The 18,385-nt window shown below is 44.7% G+C and overlaps 1 protein-coding gene across 2 annotated transcripts in view; it reads left to right on the top strand.

The window, feature by feature from the left end:
- The first annotated feature begins 573 nt into the window (after positions 1–573).
- Positions 574–18,385, top strand: part of FZR1 (fizzy and cell division cycle 20 related 1) — a 77,515-nt gene continuing 59,703 nt past the window's right edge. Inside the window, exons 1-2 of one of the 2 annotated variants that reach the window (XM_083179248.1) lie at positions 574–731; positions 15,201–15,353. In XM_083179248.1, the coding sequence (XP_083035374.1) occupies positions 15,285–15,353 (69 nt within the window). In that variant the 5' untranslated portion in view covers positions 574–731; positions 15,201–15,284. The remainder of the gene's footprint in view (positions 732–15,200; positions 15,354–18,385) is intronic. The other variant, XM_083179249.1, reaches the window with a different exon arrangement.

Genomic DNA, 18,385 nt, shown 5'->3' with positions numbered 1-18,385 from the left:
AGCAGCTGACAGGGGGGACTCCCAACAGCCCCCCCACACCGCGGGACACTGCCGCCCGCGGGTGGGACATCGGGACAGGCCCTGACAATCGGGACAGGCCCGATAAAATCGGGACTGTTGGGAGGTATGTCCGCGCCCCGAACTCCTGCTTAAAGTCTCCTCTCCGGGCTTCTCCCGAGTCCCGGAGAGAAGATTACAAAAATCGGTGACCCTGATTTATAGTTTGCAGGAGGGTGCCCACACCCTTGCACTGGCCCTGAGAACAAAGTGGGTATTTATAGACAGTCAATTGTTCTTTGTATTGACGAATAAAAACACGTTTGTTTTTTTTGTTTTTGGGTGGGGGGGAGACGAGGGAAGGAAGAGAAAAAAAATCTGAAAACAAATTGTTCTTTCCCCCTACTACCCAATGTGTGTAGTGCGTGACACATTTTGATTGCCAGTATGTTAAACAAACTTGAGGCTAGCCAGATACTTGAGTAGAAGTAGTGAACAGACACCGTTCGCTTCGCTACAGAAATAGCGCAGCAGAGGCGGCGCCGGCACGGTTGCTATGGAGACGCTTGGTGTCGGCTCTTCCTGTATTGATTCGAAAGAAGTGACGTTGCAGGCAGCTCCCGTCATGCAGTGCGAGAACCGAGCGTGAAAGGGGAGGGTGAGCGAGATACAGCAGCGCCGCCATATTGGCTCCACGGAGCAAACCGAAATCTGGGAGATCGGGTATCAGGCAGGTGAGGAATAGAAACGTGGGGTGGGATGCTATGAGTCTATATAGTATGTATGCTCAAGTGTTCTGGGTCCCGATAATTTCAGATGGCTGATGCACCGCTCACGTTCCCCGCCCCCCAGTGCCTGCAACACAAACGCCTCTCTCCCCTCTGCTCTGTCTATGGAGCACCTGAGTTGAAATATAACAAAATCCTTTTTAAGGACAGAGCTATAGCATGTAATTGTACCTGCCCTACCATTGGTATGATCGCTGTACATGTTTCCCATCACAAGTTCAACGATGTATGTCCATGCATTATTGTTGTTACTCCTCCATGCCACATCTGTCCCATTATGTGTAGGTGCTGTATTGTAATCGTATATGTATATGAAATGCTTACTATGGTGTGTCACACCAGACACACCATAGTGAGCATTTCTTATAAGAAAATGTGTGACGGGCAAACCTGTCACGCATTTGGCGTGATTTAAATTGGGAATGAGGCTAGTATGGCCATATACCTGAAGAACATATTCATAAATGAAGCAATGGTCAATGCAAATGTGAGACATGAGTGATATTTCAAGTAAACCTGAGATTCTAAATGCTTTCACCTGTCCTGGTGATGCCACTGCAATGCAATCCTGCTGTACTGAATGTGACAACAATTGTATGCAACCTTACTTCATCTTTACATTGGTTTTTAATAAGGCGTAAACTGGGTTCACACTAGACAATATTTTTAATGATTTTGCACATTCCAACGGGTTCTTCTTGTCCAGTGTATATGCTCTGTGTCGTTGATTATGTGTGTTGTCAGCAACATTCTCCATCATCTGTACATGCATGATGACGGATTATTGTCACAAGCAAGGGCCACAATGCAGCTTGTCCTTGCCTACCATCGGCAAGTGTGTTTGCACTTGTTGATATTGGATCCTCCGCTGAAATGTTTGTTGGGTACACAGCATCATACCCCTTTCACATCGCACTTTTAAAACGGTATATTGCCGTTTTTTTTCCATTTTAAAACGTTTAAGGCTGCAATGTGAAAGTGCCAGAGTTGATTTACCGGTTAAAGTTAACCGGTATTTCAACACGGTTAAAAAGCAGAGTCCTACACGTTTTAAAGCCCTTTTTTTGGCAGTTTGAACAGCTCTATTTCAATGGGGGTTAAACGGGTTGAATGTTTGAATGGTATTAAATGATTTTTAAAACGTTTTTCACCTGCAATGTGAAATGTCTCAAGGCTCAGACCCGTTTTAAAGTCCCATTTAAGAATACCGTGTCATTACCCATTTCTGCAATGTGAAAGCAGTATTAGTCCTCCTATTGTTCACTGCTTATACCCATGTCACAGCATTTTATTAATCTGTTTACATGAAGTTTTATTCTGATTTAATCTGTGCATATTTCATCCTTTTGGATTATATACAGTTTATATTATTTTTAATGTGCGGATATTGCACATCACTGTACAGCAGAGGATAGAAAACAATCCTAAACAGTAAGCTGCTGGTGACCATATTGTATCTGTCCTTCACCTTTTATCATATCTGCTCATCCTTGTTGGCACTTCATTTGTGCTAGATGGGCATTAGAGTAAATATGTAACCTGCACACAAGATTGTTACAATCTAAGAAACAAACAAAGTGGAAAACACGCACATTTCTTTAATACAGAGTTGGTGGTACTTGTTTCCTAGCACGGCGCCCATCGCATCGTATACCATAAGCCATACAATGGTATGCGATGGCAGCCGATGTTATACAATTTTAAATTGTATACCATTGCATTGTATGCCATATACAATGGTAAACGATATAACATTGTATTAGCGCCCTAATGGGTGTTTTCAATGTTAAATGGGCCCCCTATAAGAATTATTAATTGTTTAAGCACCGTCATGGGTGCTTACAATGTTAAAAGCACCCCCACGCCACTCCCACTATCAACGCCAACCCGAAGCGTGGCGAGCGCAGCGGTACGCATCCTCCGGCCTTTTCATACCCCCACCATCCACGTCGGCGTGGAGTTGATTTTAGATAGTGTGGCGAGCGCAGCGCACACGGAATACATGTAAAGTAATACGCGTTCCCTCGCGGGGCTCGCCACGTTTTGGGCTCGCTGTGCCAGCCACACTATATAAAATCAACTCCATGCTGACGTGGATAGTGGGGGCATGAAAAGGTCGGAGGACAACTACCGCCGCCCCTCGCTATGCTCGCCACGCTTCGGGTTGGAGTTGATAGGGGGGGTGCATTGAACATTGTAAGCACCCATTAGGGTGCTTATACAATTAAAAATCGTATAGGGGGGCCATTTAACATAAAAAAAAAACCATTAGGGTGCTTATACAATTTAAAATCGCATGCGAGTATATGGCATGCGATGCGATACAATGCATAAGATGCCATACGACAGAATATTGTGGGCGCTGTGCTAGGAAACAAGTACCGAGTTGGTTCAGCATTTGCTTGCAATATAGCTTGTAGCTTTGGAAGGCATGTCTATGGGCAGTATTCAATGACCCTAATCGCGATGTGCAGCGAATCCTGTTTAGGATTCGCTGCACAATCGCCGTGTTCTGGAGGGCTGGAGCCCTCGCTGCCAGCCCTCCCTTACACACTATTCAATGAGGCAGGGGCTCGCTGCCCCTGACGGCGAATGTGAACCCCTACGGCGGCGGCAGGCAGGGAGATGGAAGTCTCCCTGCCTGCCCCAGAACGTATGTGGCGGGAGGTGGGCTCCCCAGGAGCCAGGCAGCACAAGCTGCCCCCCCCCGGGAGAGCCAGCAGGGGACCGGGTATTCACTGCTCCCGATCGTGCATATGTAATGATCGGGAGCAGTGAATATATGAATATGTAATGAGCGGCTCTCGGCTCCTGGCCCCCTGCTGGCTGCTATGTGTAAAAAATAAAATAAATATATAAATAATAAATAATATAAATATATATATATATATATATATATATATATATATATATATATATATATATATATATATATATATATATATATATATATATATATATATATATATATATATATATATATATATATAGCGCCTTGCTTAGAAGGGGATCATGGGGACAGGTCTCTCAGCGATGGCGGCCGCCATCTTTAAGAGCTTGGCAGCTGAAATCCCCTCAGGGAGTTGAGGCTTCTTACAGGACGTCCAGCGTTTCTGGACACCTCCAAGTGGTCCCTGGAGGAGGAGTTACTGGAGGGGGAGAGACACATTTGGAAGCGCCTGAGAGGGAGAATTGGCGCCAAAAGACGCCAGCTCTTGGCGCCAAAAGACACTGGTCTCTTCCACACTTCACTCTGGCGCCATTTTTGTGCTTGCTGCAGAGCTGAAAGACAGAGATCCAGCTCAGAAGTCTCTCCTGATAAGCGCTTCCCCCGCTGATCGCTGGCAACAGTACACACAGATAAGTACACTGGTGCATTGCCCTGTGACTTTGCCTGAACGTTTTGCACTGTTTTTTTCTCTTGATATAAGAAAAGTGACTTTCGGAAAATGTCTGCACCCATACGAAAGACCGTTTTTTTTAAACAGGTTTTCCTATGGGGCAGCCATTTTCTGAAAGACACTTTTTTTCATGAGCGCTTCCGACCATACTGCACTGCCGGGATCTGCAATAACGGAGGTACCGGCTGCACAGGGGGTGGGGGGGTTTCTTTACACATTGCGAGGGGTGGGTGGGGGTAGTTGACTCACGCGAGGGGGGCGCGGCTCCAGTGCTGTGAATATTTAATGAGCGCTCATTGAATATTCACTGCGCTGAATTTAGGACCAGCTCATTGGCTGGGTCCTAAATACCGTTTCAGACCCGATTTTGATGCCAAAATACCGTGTTTGAAACGGGTAGGACCCTCCATTTTAACCGTTTTACAAAATCGGCTTTTGTAATATGGTAAAATGGTCCAGCACCTTTCAGACAGCACAGATTACCGTTTTAAAATGGTTAAAAATCGGCAAAATACCGGTTTTTAAGTGCGGTCTGAAAGGGGCATATGCATGTGACATGATAGTGGAAGAAGTAGGGAGCCACAGCGCTCCCGTTTTCAGCCCCATTCTAATCGCTGGTCGCACGAGCTTGCTCCTGCGACCAGCTGATTACCTCTGCGGCACCACCAGCAGAGGTTCCCTTTCATCAGCGACCATCTCTGGTCGCTGATGAAAAGGAGAAACTGAGCAATATATTGCTCAGCCATATATTGCTCAGCAATATATGGCTGAGCATTGTATCTCCCCCATGTGTACGGGGCTTAAGTCCCAGTTCTTTATGGCCCATTAAACATAGATCGCTTGTTTGCCGTGAACAATCTTACTGCTCTGCACCTCCTGATAGATATGTTTTGTTCCATGTGAAGCGATGTGAGCTTCATCACACCACCTCCATCTCTCACAGCTAAAACCATGATTATAGGCTTTTGCTACATATTAATCCGGCCAAAATGTACTGACCGATGACTCCTTGGACCATATTATGTGTTTCCAAGTATCAACGTCATAGAATTTGCCGTCCTATAAGAACGATTTGGCCCATCTAGTCTGCCCCTTTTTTAAACATGTTACCTCAAACCATGCTTTAGATTTCTGATACAACTTGTTTATTTATATTTAGTGTTAGTCCATATGCAGATGATTGTCAATCGGAAGACTAGGAGGAGTGTTTTGATGAAAACAGGGGGAGACATTTAATAGGATGCGATTTTATGGCATTTTCCAAAATCACACTTTTTAAAATCGTGCATTTTTAAATGCAATTTGTAGTTGTGAAAATGTGCGAATTTGAGGACATGTGTGATTTTGTGTTAATAAATGAAAAAAATAAATGGTGTGAGGTCCCCTCTCCTGAGCATAACCAGCCCCGGGCTCATTGAGCCGTACCTGGTTCCAACAATACGGGGGACAAAAAGTATTTCTGAAACCAGCCCCGGACTCTTGGACCGGTCCTGGTTCCAAAAATATGGGGGACAAAAAAACTGGGGGTCCCCCGTATTTTGGAACCAGCACCGGGCTCCAACAGCACGCTGTCAGGGGACACTTTTTACATAAGGTCACCCGGCCGTATCATGCTCCCCGTTGCTGGTCAAGTCCTGGACGGGGTACCTGGGGGAGTGGGGACCCCCCCTCCAGGCTTCACCTGTCCAGGGATGAAGCCTGGGTGCTGATACGGTTAAATCACCCATAAAAAAAGCCGGGTTCCTCCATCTATAGCGCTGTCACAGCGCAATACAAGCTGTTAGCGTGGTTGGCTCTGTGTCTCCTTGAAGGCGCTTTCAGCCAATCAGGGCTGAGCTATACGTCTCCTTGAGATGGATAGAGCCAACCACGCTAACAGCTTGTATTGCGCTGTGACAGTGCTATAGAAGCTGTCAGCAGGGACAGCGAAAGCTGGCTCATCCCGCTGGCAGTGCGTGGTGAGCTGGCAGTGGAAAGGACGGATTCAGCTCTGGACCCTGTTTTTGTAAGTAAGCAGGTGTGAAATGAATGTGTGTTTAATAAATTTTTAATTCTCTCTTTTTTTTTTTACATTGTTATTACAGGTGGACTAGAAGTTGAAGGGGGCCCATTAATGCCCCACATACTGGGACTTGTAGTTCACCTGTAAAAACAGGTATCAGGCTGGCGTCCACAGCCCACGGGTGCCGGTGACAGCCCTGGGTACCCTGTCCAGGGCTGATCAGCCATGGTGAGCATGATACGGCTGGGGTACCTTATGTAAAAAGTGTTCCCCGGTTGTGGCATGAGACTGTGGGCTGTTGGAGCCTCGTGCTGGTTCCAAAATACGGAGGACCCCCAGTTTTCTTTGTCCCCTGTATTTTTGGAACCAGGTCCAGCTCAATGAGCCTGGGGCTGGTTACGCTCAGGAGGGGTGACCCCATGTCATTTTCATTTATTTTTTTCTAAGTTTTACACATTTTAACATAGAACCATGCACAGATCTCAATGATCTGTGCATGGTTTTGTCAAATTCGCCCATCACAACCTGGTCTGCTTGTGTGGTGATTTTGAGTAACGTCTCATTAAATATGCAATTTATATACTTTATAATGGGAAAACATCTGGATGCGAGTTCCGGCATTACTAAAAATTGTCACTTCAGAATGTGCAATTTCGCGATTTTTTTTGCCGCATTTCGCATCTCATTAACTTGGTGATTTCGTAAGAAGTGCGAAAACGTCAGTTTTTTTGTGAAAAGATCGCCCAATAAAAAAATCATATCCTACTAAAAGTCACCCAGGGTCTTTAAGTTGAATATTGAGTTTTGCGGTCTGATTTTCTGCAGTAGTTTTATTTTTATTGGGTGAGATAAATGTTTTTCTTTGGTGCTCAAAGTAATGGGCACTCATCGGAGCAATTTAAATTAGGCTCCCAGTTTGCGCCCAAACACACAGGGTTTAGCCATGAATCCTTCCGTATGTGAACCCTGGCTAACTGGCTCATCCCTGGAAATTTCAGCCCACTACTGCCTTGGGGCCTAATTAGATAGTCCTGGGGGGAACAATTAGCCATGGTAGTTTAATGTTGTTTAGATGATGGTCTCATTATTTTGTCCTAACCTTGGATATTGTTGCTGTAGATATATGGAGTAGTGTTCCCGCTAGGCTGTTTTAGCGGAGCACTGCGCCCTGCCACTCTAGCAGTGCCCCGCTAAAACAGCCTGCTGCCTGTCCCGCCGGGGTGCACCAGGGAAGCCCAGCACCGCCGGCAGCTTAGGGACGCGCCCCCTTTAGTTACGCGGCGGCCTGGGCACGCCGCCTTTAGTGACGTGTCGGCCCTGATACGCCCCTTTAGTGATGCGCCAGCCCGGGCACGCCCCTTTTAGTGACGTCGACGTGCCCGATCCGCCCCTCTTATGCTGCCCCAAATATACCATTTAGTCCTTTTCTTAGTCCCCAAACCAGACGGTCTTTCAGACATATTCTAAATTTTTAATCTTTAAATCTTCATCTATGGGTCGATCATTTTCGCATGGAGTCTCTGCGTTCGGTACTCTTAAGCATAGAGCCGGGAGAGTTTCTGGCATCTGTGGATATTCAAGATGCGTACCTCCAGGTACCCATTTACAAGGAATACCAGTCCTTACTCCGGTTTGCAATAGGAGAGAACCATTGGCAGTTTCAAGCTCTGCCGTTTGATCTGGCAACGACTCCGAGGGTATTCACAAAAGTGATGGCGGTCATGGCTGCAGCACTCAGACTGAAAGGTATAGTAATTATACTTTATTTGGACGACCTTTTATTCAAGGCAGAGTCGGCGGAGAAGCTTCAGGAACATCTGAGCACCGCGACACAATTCTTACGAGATCAGGGCAGGGTGCTAAATCTCCCCAAGCCTCATTTGACACCGACGCAGAGTCTGCAATTTCCAAGGGTGATTTTGGACACACAATTTCACAGGGTGTTTCTACCAGAAACCAAGGCAGCGGAGATTCGTCAGATGGTGCTGACAATCTTACAAGCTCCTGCACCAACAGTGTGGCAGGGAGTACGGTTGCTTGGGAAAATGGTGGCAACGTTCGAGACACTTCAGTTTGCCACATCCTGTCGTTCTGGTTGAGAAATGCAAAGACTATGCAGCAGGAAACTTATCGAGAGAATCCCTGAACTGGGGGACAGGATGTAGAGACTCTACAGCTGGGACATTCCCTTTTGCTCCTGGGATTGGCTGGTCATTACGACCGATGCCAGTCTCAGGGGTTGGGGGGTGGTAGTCCTTCACCTAAGGTTACAGGGTCTCTGGTCCATGGAAGAATCCAGGCTCCCTATCAATATCTTGGAACTTCGGGCAGTCTGGAATGCTTTGTTTCAAGCGGAAGAATTTCACAACAGTGGCTTACCTGAACCACCAGGACAGAACTCTCAGCAAGATGGTAAGGAAATATTCCATTTGTCGGCTGTGTTCATTCCGGGGACCTGGAATGTGGAAACAGATTTCCTCAGCAGGGTGGATCTGCTGGAGGGAGAATGGGCACTTCATCAGGAAGTTTTCCAGGAGATTGTGGACCGCTGCGGTCTACCAGAGATAGAGCTTATGGCGTCAAGGAGCAACTGTCAGGTACCGAGGTTTTGAGGTCAAGGGACACGACAGCTTGGGCAGTGGATGCCATGACAATTCCTTGGCATTTCCACCTGGTTTAAGTACTTTCCCCCGTTTCCAATGATGACGAGGTTACTGAAGAGAGTGAAGAGACGGGCGTGCAAACTATTCTGATTGCACCAGATTGGCCCAGGAGGTAGTGGTACTCCGACATACTGAGATTGTCGACTGACTCTTGGCGTCTTCCTCTTCGACCGGATTAGCTAAAACAAGGACCGTTTCTACACCTGGACCTAGCTCATCTAAATTTGACGGTTTGGCTTTTGAAATCTCCTTTATTAAAAAAAAAAAGGGGGGTTTTGATGCGGTGATACAGACCATGCTCAGGGCTCATAATCCTGTGTCAGCAGCCAATTACCATTGGGTCTGGAAGATCTACATCAGGTGGTGTGAAAGTCAGAGAGTTCACACATCTAGGTTCAAAGTTTAGAGACTTTTGGAATTCCTGCAGGATGGTTTCTCTGCCGGACTTAGGGGTGAATTTATGAAGCTTGGAGAAGTGTTATCTATCCCCATAAAGAACGTTATGAGCAAGGTGATAATGGTTCAGCCAATCAGCTCTTACCTGTCAATTTACATATTGTAGCTGATTGGCTGAACCATTATCACCTTGCTCATATTGTTCTTTATGGGGATAGATAACACTTCTCCAAGCTTCATAAATTCACCCCTGAGTCTACAGTCTTTAAAGGTGCAGATATCTGCATTGTCAATTTTCTTTCAAAAGAGGGTAGCTCTGTTACCCGAGGTTCAGACCTTCTTACAGGGCATAACCAGACTTAAACCTCCATACAGACAGCCTGTAGCACCTTGGGATTTGTCTCTAGTTCTGTCTGTATTGCAAAATCCTCCTTTTGAACCATTAAGATTGGCTGATCTCAAATATGTTTCTTGGAAACTGACTTTTTTGTTGGCCATTGCCTCGGCTAGGCGTGTGTCAGAGTTGGGTGCCTTGTCCTGCAAGTCACCATTTTTGATTTTTCATGATGATAGGGCTGTGCTTCGAACAGTACTTAAGTTCCTACCTAAGGTAGTGTCTTCATTTAATTTAAACCAGGACATTGTTCCTCCGGTGTTTTCCCCCCTGAAGGGGTAAGAAATAGGGACAAAATAAAGAAATTGGACGTAGTTCCTGCCTTGCGAATTTACGTGGATAGGGTAAAGGACATTCGCAAATCTGATTTGCTTTTGGTATTGTATGATGTGCATAAGATTGGGTGGCCTGCTTCTAAGCAGACCATTGCCCATTGGTTGAGGTCAACAATTGCCTTTGCCTACTGTAAAGCAGGTAGGCCGATTCCTTCACGGATAAATGCACTTACCACCAGGTCAGTTGCTTCCTCATGGGCAGACGCCGCAGGGAGCTGGGGGACGGCGGCAGGCAGGGAGAAGGAGGTCTCCCTGCCTGCCCCAGAATGTATGTGGGTGGGAGGAGAGCTCCCCCGGAAGAGCTAGCAGGGGACCAGGTAGGAGCCGCTAACACTGCTCCCGATCGTGCATATGTAATGATCGGGAGCAGTGAATATATGAATATGTAATGAGCGGCTCTCGGCTCCCTGCCCTCTGCTGGCTGTTGTGTAAACATTTTTTTTTGTTAAATTAAATATATATTCATGTGCTTACTAGCATGCCCCTTAACAGAATAAAATTCCTGATTTATTTATTTTTTGACACCAAATAAAAAAAAACATTATTTTAAAAGTTCACATTCCACTTCACCATGAAAGGATGGCGATTGCTACATGGTGACATACGGAGAAAATCACTTAGAAAGCAATTCGCCATCTTCTCATTGAATACACTCACGGCGAATCACATTGAAAAACTACAGCGAATTACAGAGACTATCAGAAGGCGAATTGTCTGTCATTCACTGTTCGCAGATGGTGGAAAGTGCACGTTGAATAGAGTGATTCACTTTCTGACACAAAAAATCACCTTCCAAAGTGAAAATAGCACAAAGACATGGCGAATTGGCCTCATTGAATACTGCCCTAAGAGTTTGCATATAAGATGTACAGGCATTGTACTGAGTTTTGTATCCTAGTGTGCTCTTGAAGTTGAACTAAAGCATTGTGGGATGCAGTAGGGAGGAGCCTGTTCACAAAGACTTTCAGCATGGGTGCCGGGCTCCTGCGGACCCCTCCTCCCCCAAGGTTAGCTGTGTCACTAGACTGGACTCAGAGAAAGGGGTTCGAACGGTAAGTTCTTACAAAAATCCCCTTCTAAATTTTGACTCCTCAATCCAGAGCACCTGCTGCCATTTTTCTACATCCCTGTTCCCATGTTTTTATGCATAGTCGCATGACCTTGTTTCTGTTATGATTGCCACCAGATGGTGCTAGCTGGTGCTTTTACACTTTCACAGTGGTCTTCTAGCCTCCTGCTAACTAATCCTTTGACAATAACAGCTGCCTGTCCTCGGTGGAGTAGGTCCACCAATTTCAGGGATGCCACCTAGTCTTGCCACGGACAAGGCTGCTATTGGAGACTGTGAAAGATAAGTAAAGGGGCATACACACGTAGAGATCTGTGCTAAGCAATTTTGCTTGTGCAAAAAAAGTCTGGGTAGTTGTTCAGAATGAGAGATTGCGATCAATTTGCTAAGCAATCTGACTAGATTTTGACTGCATGAACTGACTTAGTTAGCAAGAGATATTTAATCTCTTGGAGCATACACACTGAGAGATCTGTGCTTACTTTCTAAGCAATCTAGTCAGATTGCTTAGAGAATAGCACAAATTTGCTCCATGTGTACACCCCTTAAGGAACTAGAGTCAGACTGACAGGGACACGAGGAATAACCAGACAAACAAAACTTTAGCGCACTACCGTGTGCAACTGGCATGGAACCAATGTGGCAGCTAGTACACACTAGCCCACAGTACTGGAGATTGAAAACCAAGCACTGGGTACTGAACCACAATGGTCAAGGGGTAAGCCGTTCAGTCCCTGGTAGCATCTAAATACAATACAGCTAGACGGAAAACAGGACCAGATTGCACACAATACAGGTACTCACAAATGGACTTGCTGGACCGGACTGCAGAGCAGCGCTGTTACAGGGAGACAAAAGGACAGGACCCGCAACCGGATTATTTGCTAGTAGTGACACCAGAATATACACATAGATATATATTTGAAACTTTGCAAGAGTGGGTACATACAGGATATAGGTAAATGCAAAGGGACATAAACGAGCTCTATCAGAGCAGGTACATACAGGCTATGCACAATGACAGGTACATGCAAGGAAGCAAATTATTCAGAGAATACAGGAGTAATAAGGTATGACCAGCAATAGCACTGGAAACTAGTGGTATAACCAGCACAGAGCTTAGGGCATTCTGTGTAATATAGTGAGCAACTACCAATGAAAACAACCAGAAAGTACAAGCCTCATAATCACCGTTGCTGGCCACTGAAACATGCAGGCAGAGGGGTTAATGTCTAATTATGACAGGTGAGACTGCACATTCAAAATTTAGTAACACAGACTCCCCAGAGGTGGCTTGTAAAAGATAAGGCTTTTTGGCAGCAATTCTTCCATGAAAACCATTTCTGGCCAGGGGCGGATTGGGATGAAAACCAGCCCGGGAAATTTCTGTATACAGTCCTTATGAAGGCGGAGTCTATTGAGAGGAAGGGGTCCCATTTCATAAGGCCTGAGTTGCCTTCTTGTGTCTTCTGCTGTATTTGCATCATTATACTAATGCCACCACAAAGCCCTTATTACGTATATCCATATAAAATTGTGCAAGGACTGATAAATCTACTTTCAGTAATGTATTTCACATTTGCAAAACACTTCCAACAACCATGCCACACAATGTAATTGATATATTTGGTAGGGAAGATGCAGAAGGGACATTACTGATAAAGACATTAGAGAGTAGGATATGCAGAACATAGGAGTTCATACAGGGGGTAGGTGGGATGAAGAAGGAAATACAGAACAGTGAAGCTACTTGGTCAAGATGATTGTCAGGGGTGCCCCGGGTACCCTAGTCTACTGCTTTCCTAAACCAAAGCGTCTGCTGACACCCATCTGCTTGGCTTCCCTCCCACGTGTGTCCACTGTAGCTCCCTCGACGATAGCGCCGGCTGCACCATCTTTTTAGCCCTGCAGAGAGGCTCCTGGAAGATGATTGATTCCTCCTAAGTGAGTGGGGAGTTTCTGGTTTGCTCCACTTTTTAAGATGCAAATCTATGAAGTGTGACAACTGGCGTGGCAGAGAAATGTATCTGCTAGCCCCAACCCTGTAGAGACGAGCATGTCACTGGCCAAGCAGAAACTCACATGGTATCCCAGAGGGGCCAATCTGTCGATGCTTCTGGCTTGACTTACCAAAACAGTACATTGGTGTGCATGCCACTTCCCCCCCCCCCCTGCATTCTGTCTGTTCTGAGCTGATAGCACTGCTTGACATATTCACATTTTTAGCAGAGTTTGCGTTTTTATGTAACTCACCCAGTTTTAAGTATCCTACACAGTCTCCTTCAACCTTGGGAATGATTTGCAAATCGTACACATGATGACCATAATCCTACCAAATCCCTGACTGACTTCTCGAAGACAAAAGGTGGTCACACCAAATATTGATTTGATTTTTAGATTTTTCTTGTCACTTTTCCATTCACATTGTGGTAATTGCCAAGAAAAAAACCTTTGAACACTTTTTAGTGGTGTTCATTCTAGCATTCTGTACCCTGTAAAATACTTGCAGCTTCTCCTTCCTGCCCGCTGTGTCGTTCTCTGCTGTGATGTTTCTGCCACAGTCTAGTTTTGTATTTCAATAAACAGTAATTGGCATCAAATAAACGCTGAAGAGGGCACTCTTCAGAAGCATACTTAGGTATTCAATGCCAGGTCACGACTGTCGGTACGTTCTGACAGACGTGATCCTGGCCCGTTTACGTGTTGCTTGACAGCAAGTTGCCAGGCACAATTCAATGCTTCGCCTGTGATCAGCAAAAAGGGGGCGTGTCTGCGTAAACAGCCGTGGATTGTCGAGATCTGGCCGTGATCGTGGCAATTCACAGCTGTTCTTGGCAAAACGGGCCAAACCGCTTTTAAAGTCAGGCCCATTTTGTCGATCTGCCTCTTCACTGCTGTCAGACGCCCACCGCTATTTCCCGTGTCAGAAATAGCAGCAGGGATTGAATACCCCCTTATAGAGTCAACGCTTCAACCCCGAATGGTCTTTTTCAAGACAGGACCTGCAATACATCAGCACAGCACGTGAAATGTTGGGTCGAAACGTTGATGCAGAGTATACTTCTCAGTGATGGCAAATACATGCTATTTTTACTGTGCTGTGATCTGTAGCATGGCTGAGATGGACGCCTCAGCAGACCCAGTTGCTACAGAGAAGTCTGGGACTCTGTTCTCCTTAGAACGCCTGTACTTCTTGGATGCCAGTAGCCTGGTTGGCAGGTGCTATTAGTTTTGAGCATCAGCCCGCCCCTGCTCTCCTTCTCCCCCGTGCGCCGGCTGCTGCTTTCCTTACCCACGCCAACTGCTCCTCATCGCCGGCCACTGGTGCTTGTACAGTAGAACACAGGCGGCAGGGAACCGCAGAGCCAGGCATCCAGTGGTGGTGAATGAGAGGATGATGCTGGAACGAGGCCTCCCTCCTCTCCCCTCATCTTTTTCCACACCACTTCTCCTAGCCTGTCACTTCTCCCCCTCCCGCCACCTATCACCTCTTCTCACCCCTACCCCCCTTCACCTCATACTCTCGCCTGTCATCACTTTATCCTCCTCATTGTAATCACATATGTTCTTCACTGAGTGCAATCACTGGTTCTGGTTTATTAAAGATGTCTGGTGAGTGCCCTCTGCAGCATTTATTTGAGATATAATAGATGGAGATGGAAATGTTGAATACTGTAAGGAGGCACTTCTTTACAGTAGACCAATGTTGCTGTTCCAGCAAATGACTTTCTTCACTATAAGGAGTAGGCTAGATTGATTAGATCAATTTTTAGTAATTTAACTTTGTTCTAATTAAGTGAAAGCTAAAGGATAACTGAAGTTACAAAAGTGACACTTTTTAGAAGTGTTACCTAATTGTGCCGCGTCAGATACATATTTGTAATATTAGTCAAGTATTATAGTGCATGTGAGAGACTAGATCAGGCATGTCCAACCTTGGCCCTCTAGCTGTTATGAAACTACAAGTCCCATCATGCCTTGCCACAGTTTTGCTATCAGGGACTGCTAAAACTATTGCAAGGCATGCTGGGATGTGTAGTTTTATAACAGCTGGAGGGCCAAGGTTGGACATGCCTGTACTAGATGAAAGCATTTTTGTAGAGGTTTGTCAGTGCGCACCTTCTGTATTTACTTACAGTGTATTTCTTTCCTTAGCTCTCTGTCCTAGGCACCAGCTGAATCTCGAGGTGAACTCTATCCCCTTTTCCCTTCCCCTTCATCCTGCACCTTGCAATCACCATGGACCAAGATTATGAGCGACGCCTCCTGCGGCAAATAAACCTCCAGAATGAAAACACTATGCCTTGCGTAGGTTGCATAATTGTTACTCTTTTGTACCCTGCTTGCAATTGTATCTGTCTCCCAACATAACTTTTATTTTTCACAAATATGCTTTCTCCACTGTTATTACTTACTTTGTAGTTTCAGTAGCCTGGGTTAGGTTCAGTTATAGTTGTGAAATATAAGAAAGACTGGTACTTGTGTACTAGCACGGCGCCCATCGCATAGCAGACCATAAGGCATGCAATGCGATGGCAGCCGATGTTATACAATTTTAAATTGTATACCATCGAATTGTATGCCATTATATCGCATATACAATGGTATGCGATTTAAAATTGTATAAGCACCTTAAAGGGTTTTCCCATGTTAAAAGTGGCCCCTATAAGTTAATTAAATGTGTTGGATGCTTACTATGTTAAAAGCACCCCCAACGGCACCCCCACTATCAACGCCAACCCTAAGCGTGGTGAGCGCAGCGAGCCCGCGAGGGGAGGCGGTACGCATCCTACGACCTTTTCATACCCCCACTATCCACGTCGGCGTGGAGTTGACTTTATATAGTGTGGCGAGCCCAAAGCGTGGCAAGCGCACACGGAATACAGGTAAAGTAATACGCGGGGCTCGCCAAGCTTCAGGCTCGGTGGCTCGCCACACTATATAAAATCAACTCCATGCCAATGTGGATAGTGGGGGTATGAAAAGGTCGTAGGACGCTTACAGCCGCCCCTCGTGGGCTTGCTGCGCTCGCCACGCTTCGGGTTCACGTTCATAGTGGGGGTGCATTTAACATTGTAAGCCCCCATTAGGGTGCTTATACAATTAAACGGTACTTGTGTATTATAACGGCGCCCATCGCATCACATACCATAAGGCATACGATGCGATACAATGTTAGCAGATGTTATACCATTTCAAATCGAATTGTATGGCATATACAATGGTATAAGATTTTAAATTGTATAAGCACCCTAATGGGTGTTTTCAATGTTAAATGTGCCCCCTATAAGATAAATAATTGTATAAGCACCGTCATATATAGGGGGGCTTATACAATTTTAAATCGCAGTGCATCGGGTGTATGCAATGCGATTATATGTCGTGAGACCAAATATCGTGGGCGCAGTGCTAGTACAAAAGTACCAAAAGACTAAATTAAATCTAATAACGCAGATGTGCCAAGTCACCCATGGTAATTCATTTGAAGAACTAGCAAAAAATAAAATAGAGGCTGGGCATTGAATTCGTTAATGAGATTTATGTAGTCTTTCTTTCTCTAGTGGTGTGGATGAAACCTTATGTGTGTGGAGATATAAAAAGGAGCGCTCCATAGTGCTTGTATCTGTTCGAAGCAGATTTATTAACAATGTGTCCACTGAACACAAACTTAATAATCACATACCATAGTAGGGGGTCAAAATCATCACTAATACATTCAGCATAAAATCTGGCATGCTGATGGATCCTTGTCTTTGCACCATTGGCTGGTCAAATGCTAGGCCACATTCCTATGAGTTTCGTTATGTGGACTTTGAATCATCAAAATCACATATATTACCTCCAGTGTGTAAAAAAAAAAAAAAAAAAAAAAATCATTTTCCTAAAAAACCAAAAGGTGCACTCTGTAACGTTAAAGCTGTCTAAACACTACTGGTGTGTATCAGAGCAGTTTATGGCCATTCATTCCCCCTTGAGCCACCCGGGACCTTCCTTTCACATGCGATCCCATTCCCTGTGCCGGGAGAGGGGGGTGGTGACCTCCGAATCTCCTTTGAATCGCACAGGGCCACACATCCATTTTGGGCCAATTTCTTGGCTCGATCTGTCGGAATTGGCTCAAATTGGACTTAAGAGATAAGACTATATGGGAGGGTACAATCGCCAGATGTTCCATAAATATACTCGAAAACTGCTACCCTGCACACATCGACTTCTTTGTTCTATATTTCTAATTTTTACTATTTTGGCAGGTTTTAAAATTACGAGGAACACTAGGATTGGCCATTTTATTTAGAATATTTCTAAAATTTTCAAAAATATGGATCTTTAAGCATCTTTGTCTTCCCCACATACCTTTTCTCAAATTTACAGATAAGTAAATTTACAACATATGTACTACAGGTTGAGTATTCCGTATCCAAAATGCTCGGGACCAGGAGAATTTTGGATAACGTATTATTCCGTGTTTCGGAATATTTTAATATTTCAATGATGTTTTTTTTAAGTATCTTGCATTTATGCTGTATAAACACAGCAAACACATGAAATGCACACCAATATATTTTATTTATTCAAAAAACAAGGTTTCAAAACCTGAAACAAAATTTGTGTACTATCTCAGATATTGAATTTGAATGCCAAGCAATCATTTTCTTGTACATATATAATGGCAGTTGCATATCATTCCCTCAGTAGTGCTGGTACAAATGTCCCCAGTGAGTTTTAGCAAAAAAATATATATATTTTTTCACTTTCTGGAATGTATGGTTTTCGGAATAATTCGAATAACGGGTATTCGGATACGGGATACTCAACCTGTATTACAATTAATAAGACTTTTAATTTAATTGTTAACTCCTTCCCTTTCCCATTTTCTTTTACACATTATGGGCCGGATGCACCATTTCAAAAGTGATAAACAGCCAACCAATCAGCTCCAGACACATTTTTCAAACAGAGCCTAAGACATGGCAGGTAGGAGCTGATTGGCTGGCTGTTTATCACTCTCTCCATTTTATCACTATTGAAGCTAAGTGCATCTGGCCCTTTGTACCTTTAAAACCATGTGTACACATTTTGCACTTCTCACACTTATTAAACCCCTTCAAATTAGAGGCTAGTGGAAAGATTGTCATGGGGGAATTGTCCTTAGAGAAAATTGGTATTTCACTTGGTGATAAATAATTTTTCAAAGTTCTCGCTCCTTTTGAACACCACATCTGGATGATCTGATACAGTTTGAGTATCCCTTATCCAAAATGCACAGGACCAGAAGCATTTTGGATAACGGATTATTCCATATTTCAAATATTTTCAATGAAGTATCTTGAGGATGGAAC

Source organism: Crinia signifera, chromosome 1, assembly GCF_055691185.1.
Source record: "Crinia signifera chromosome 1, ASM5569118v1, whole genome shotgun sequence".
Taxonomy (NCBI): Eukaryota; Metazoa; Chordata; class Amphibia; order Anura; family Myobatrachidae; genus Crinia; species Crinia signifera.
This window is presented reverse-complemented; position numbering and strand designations above follow the sequence as displayed.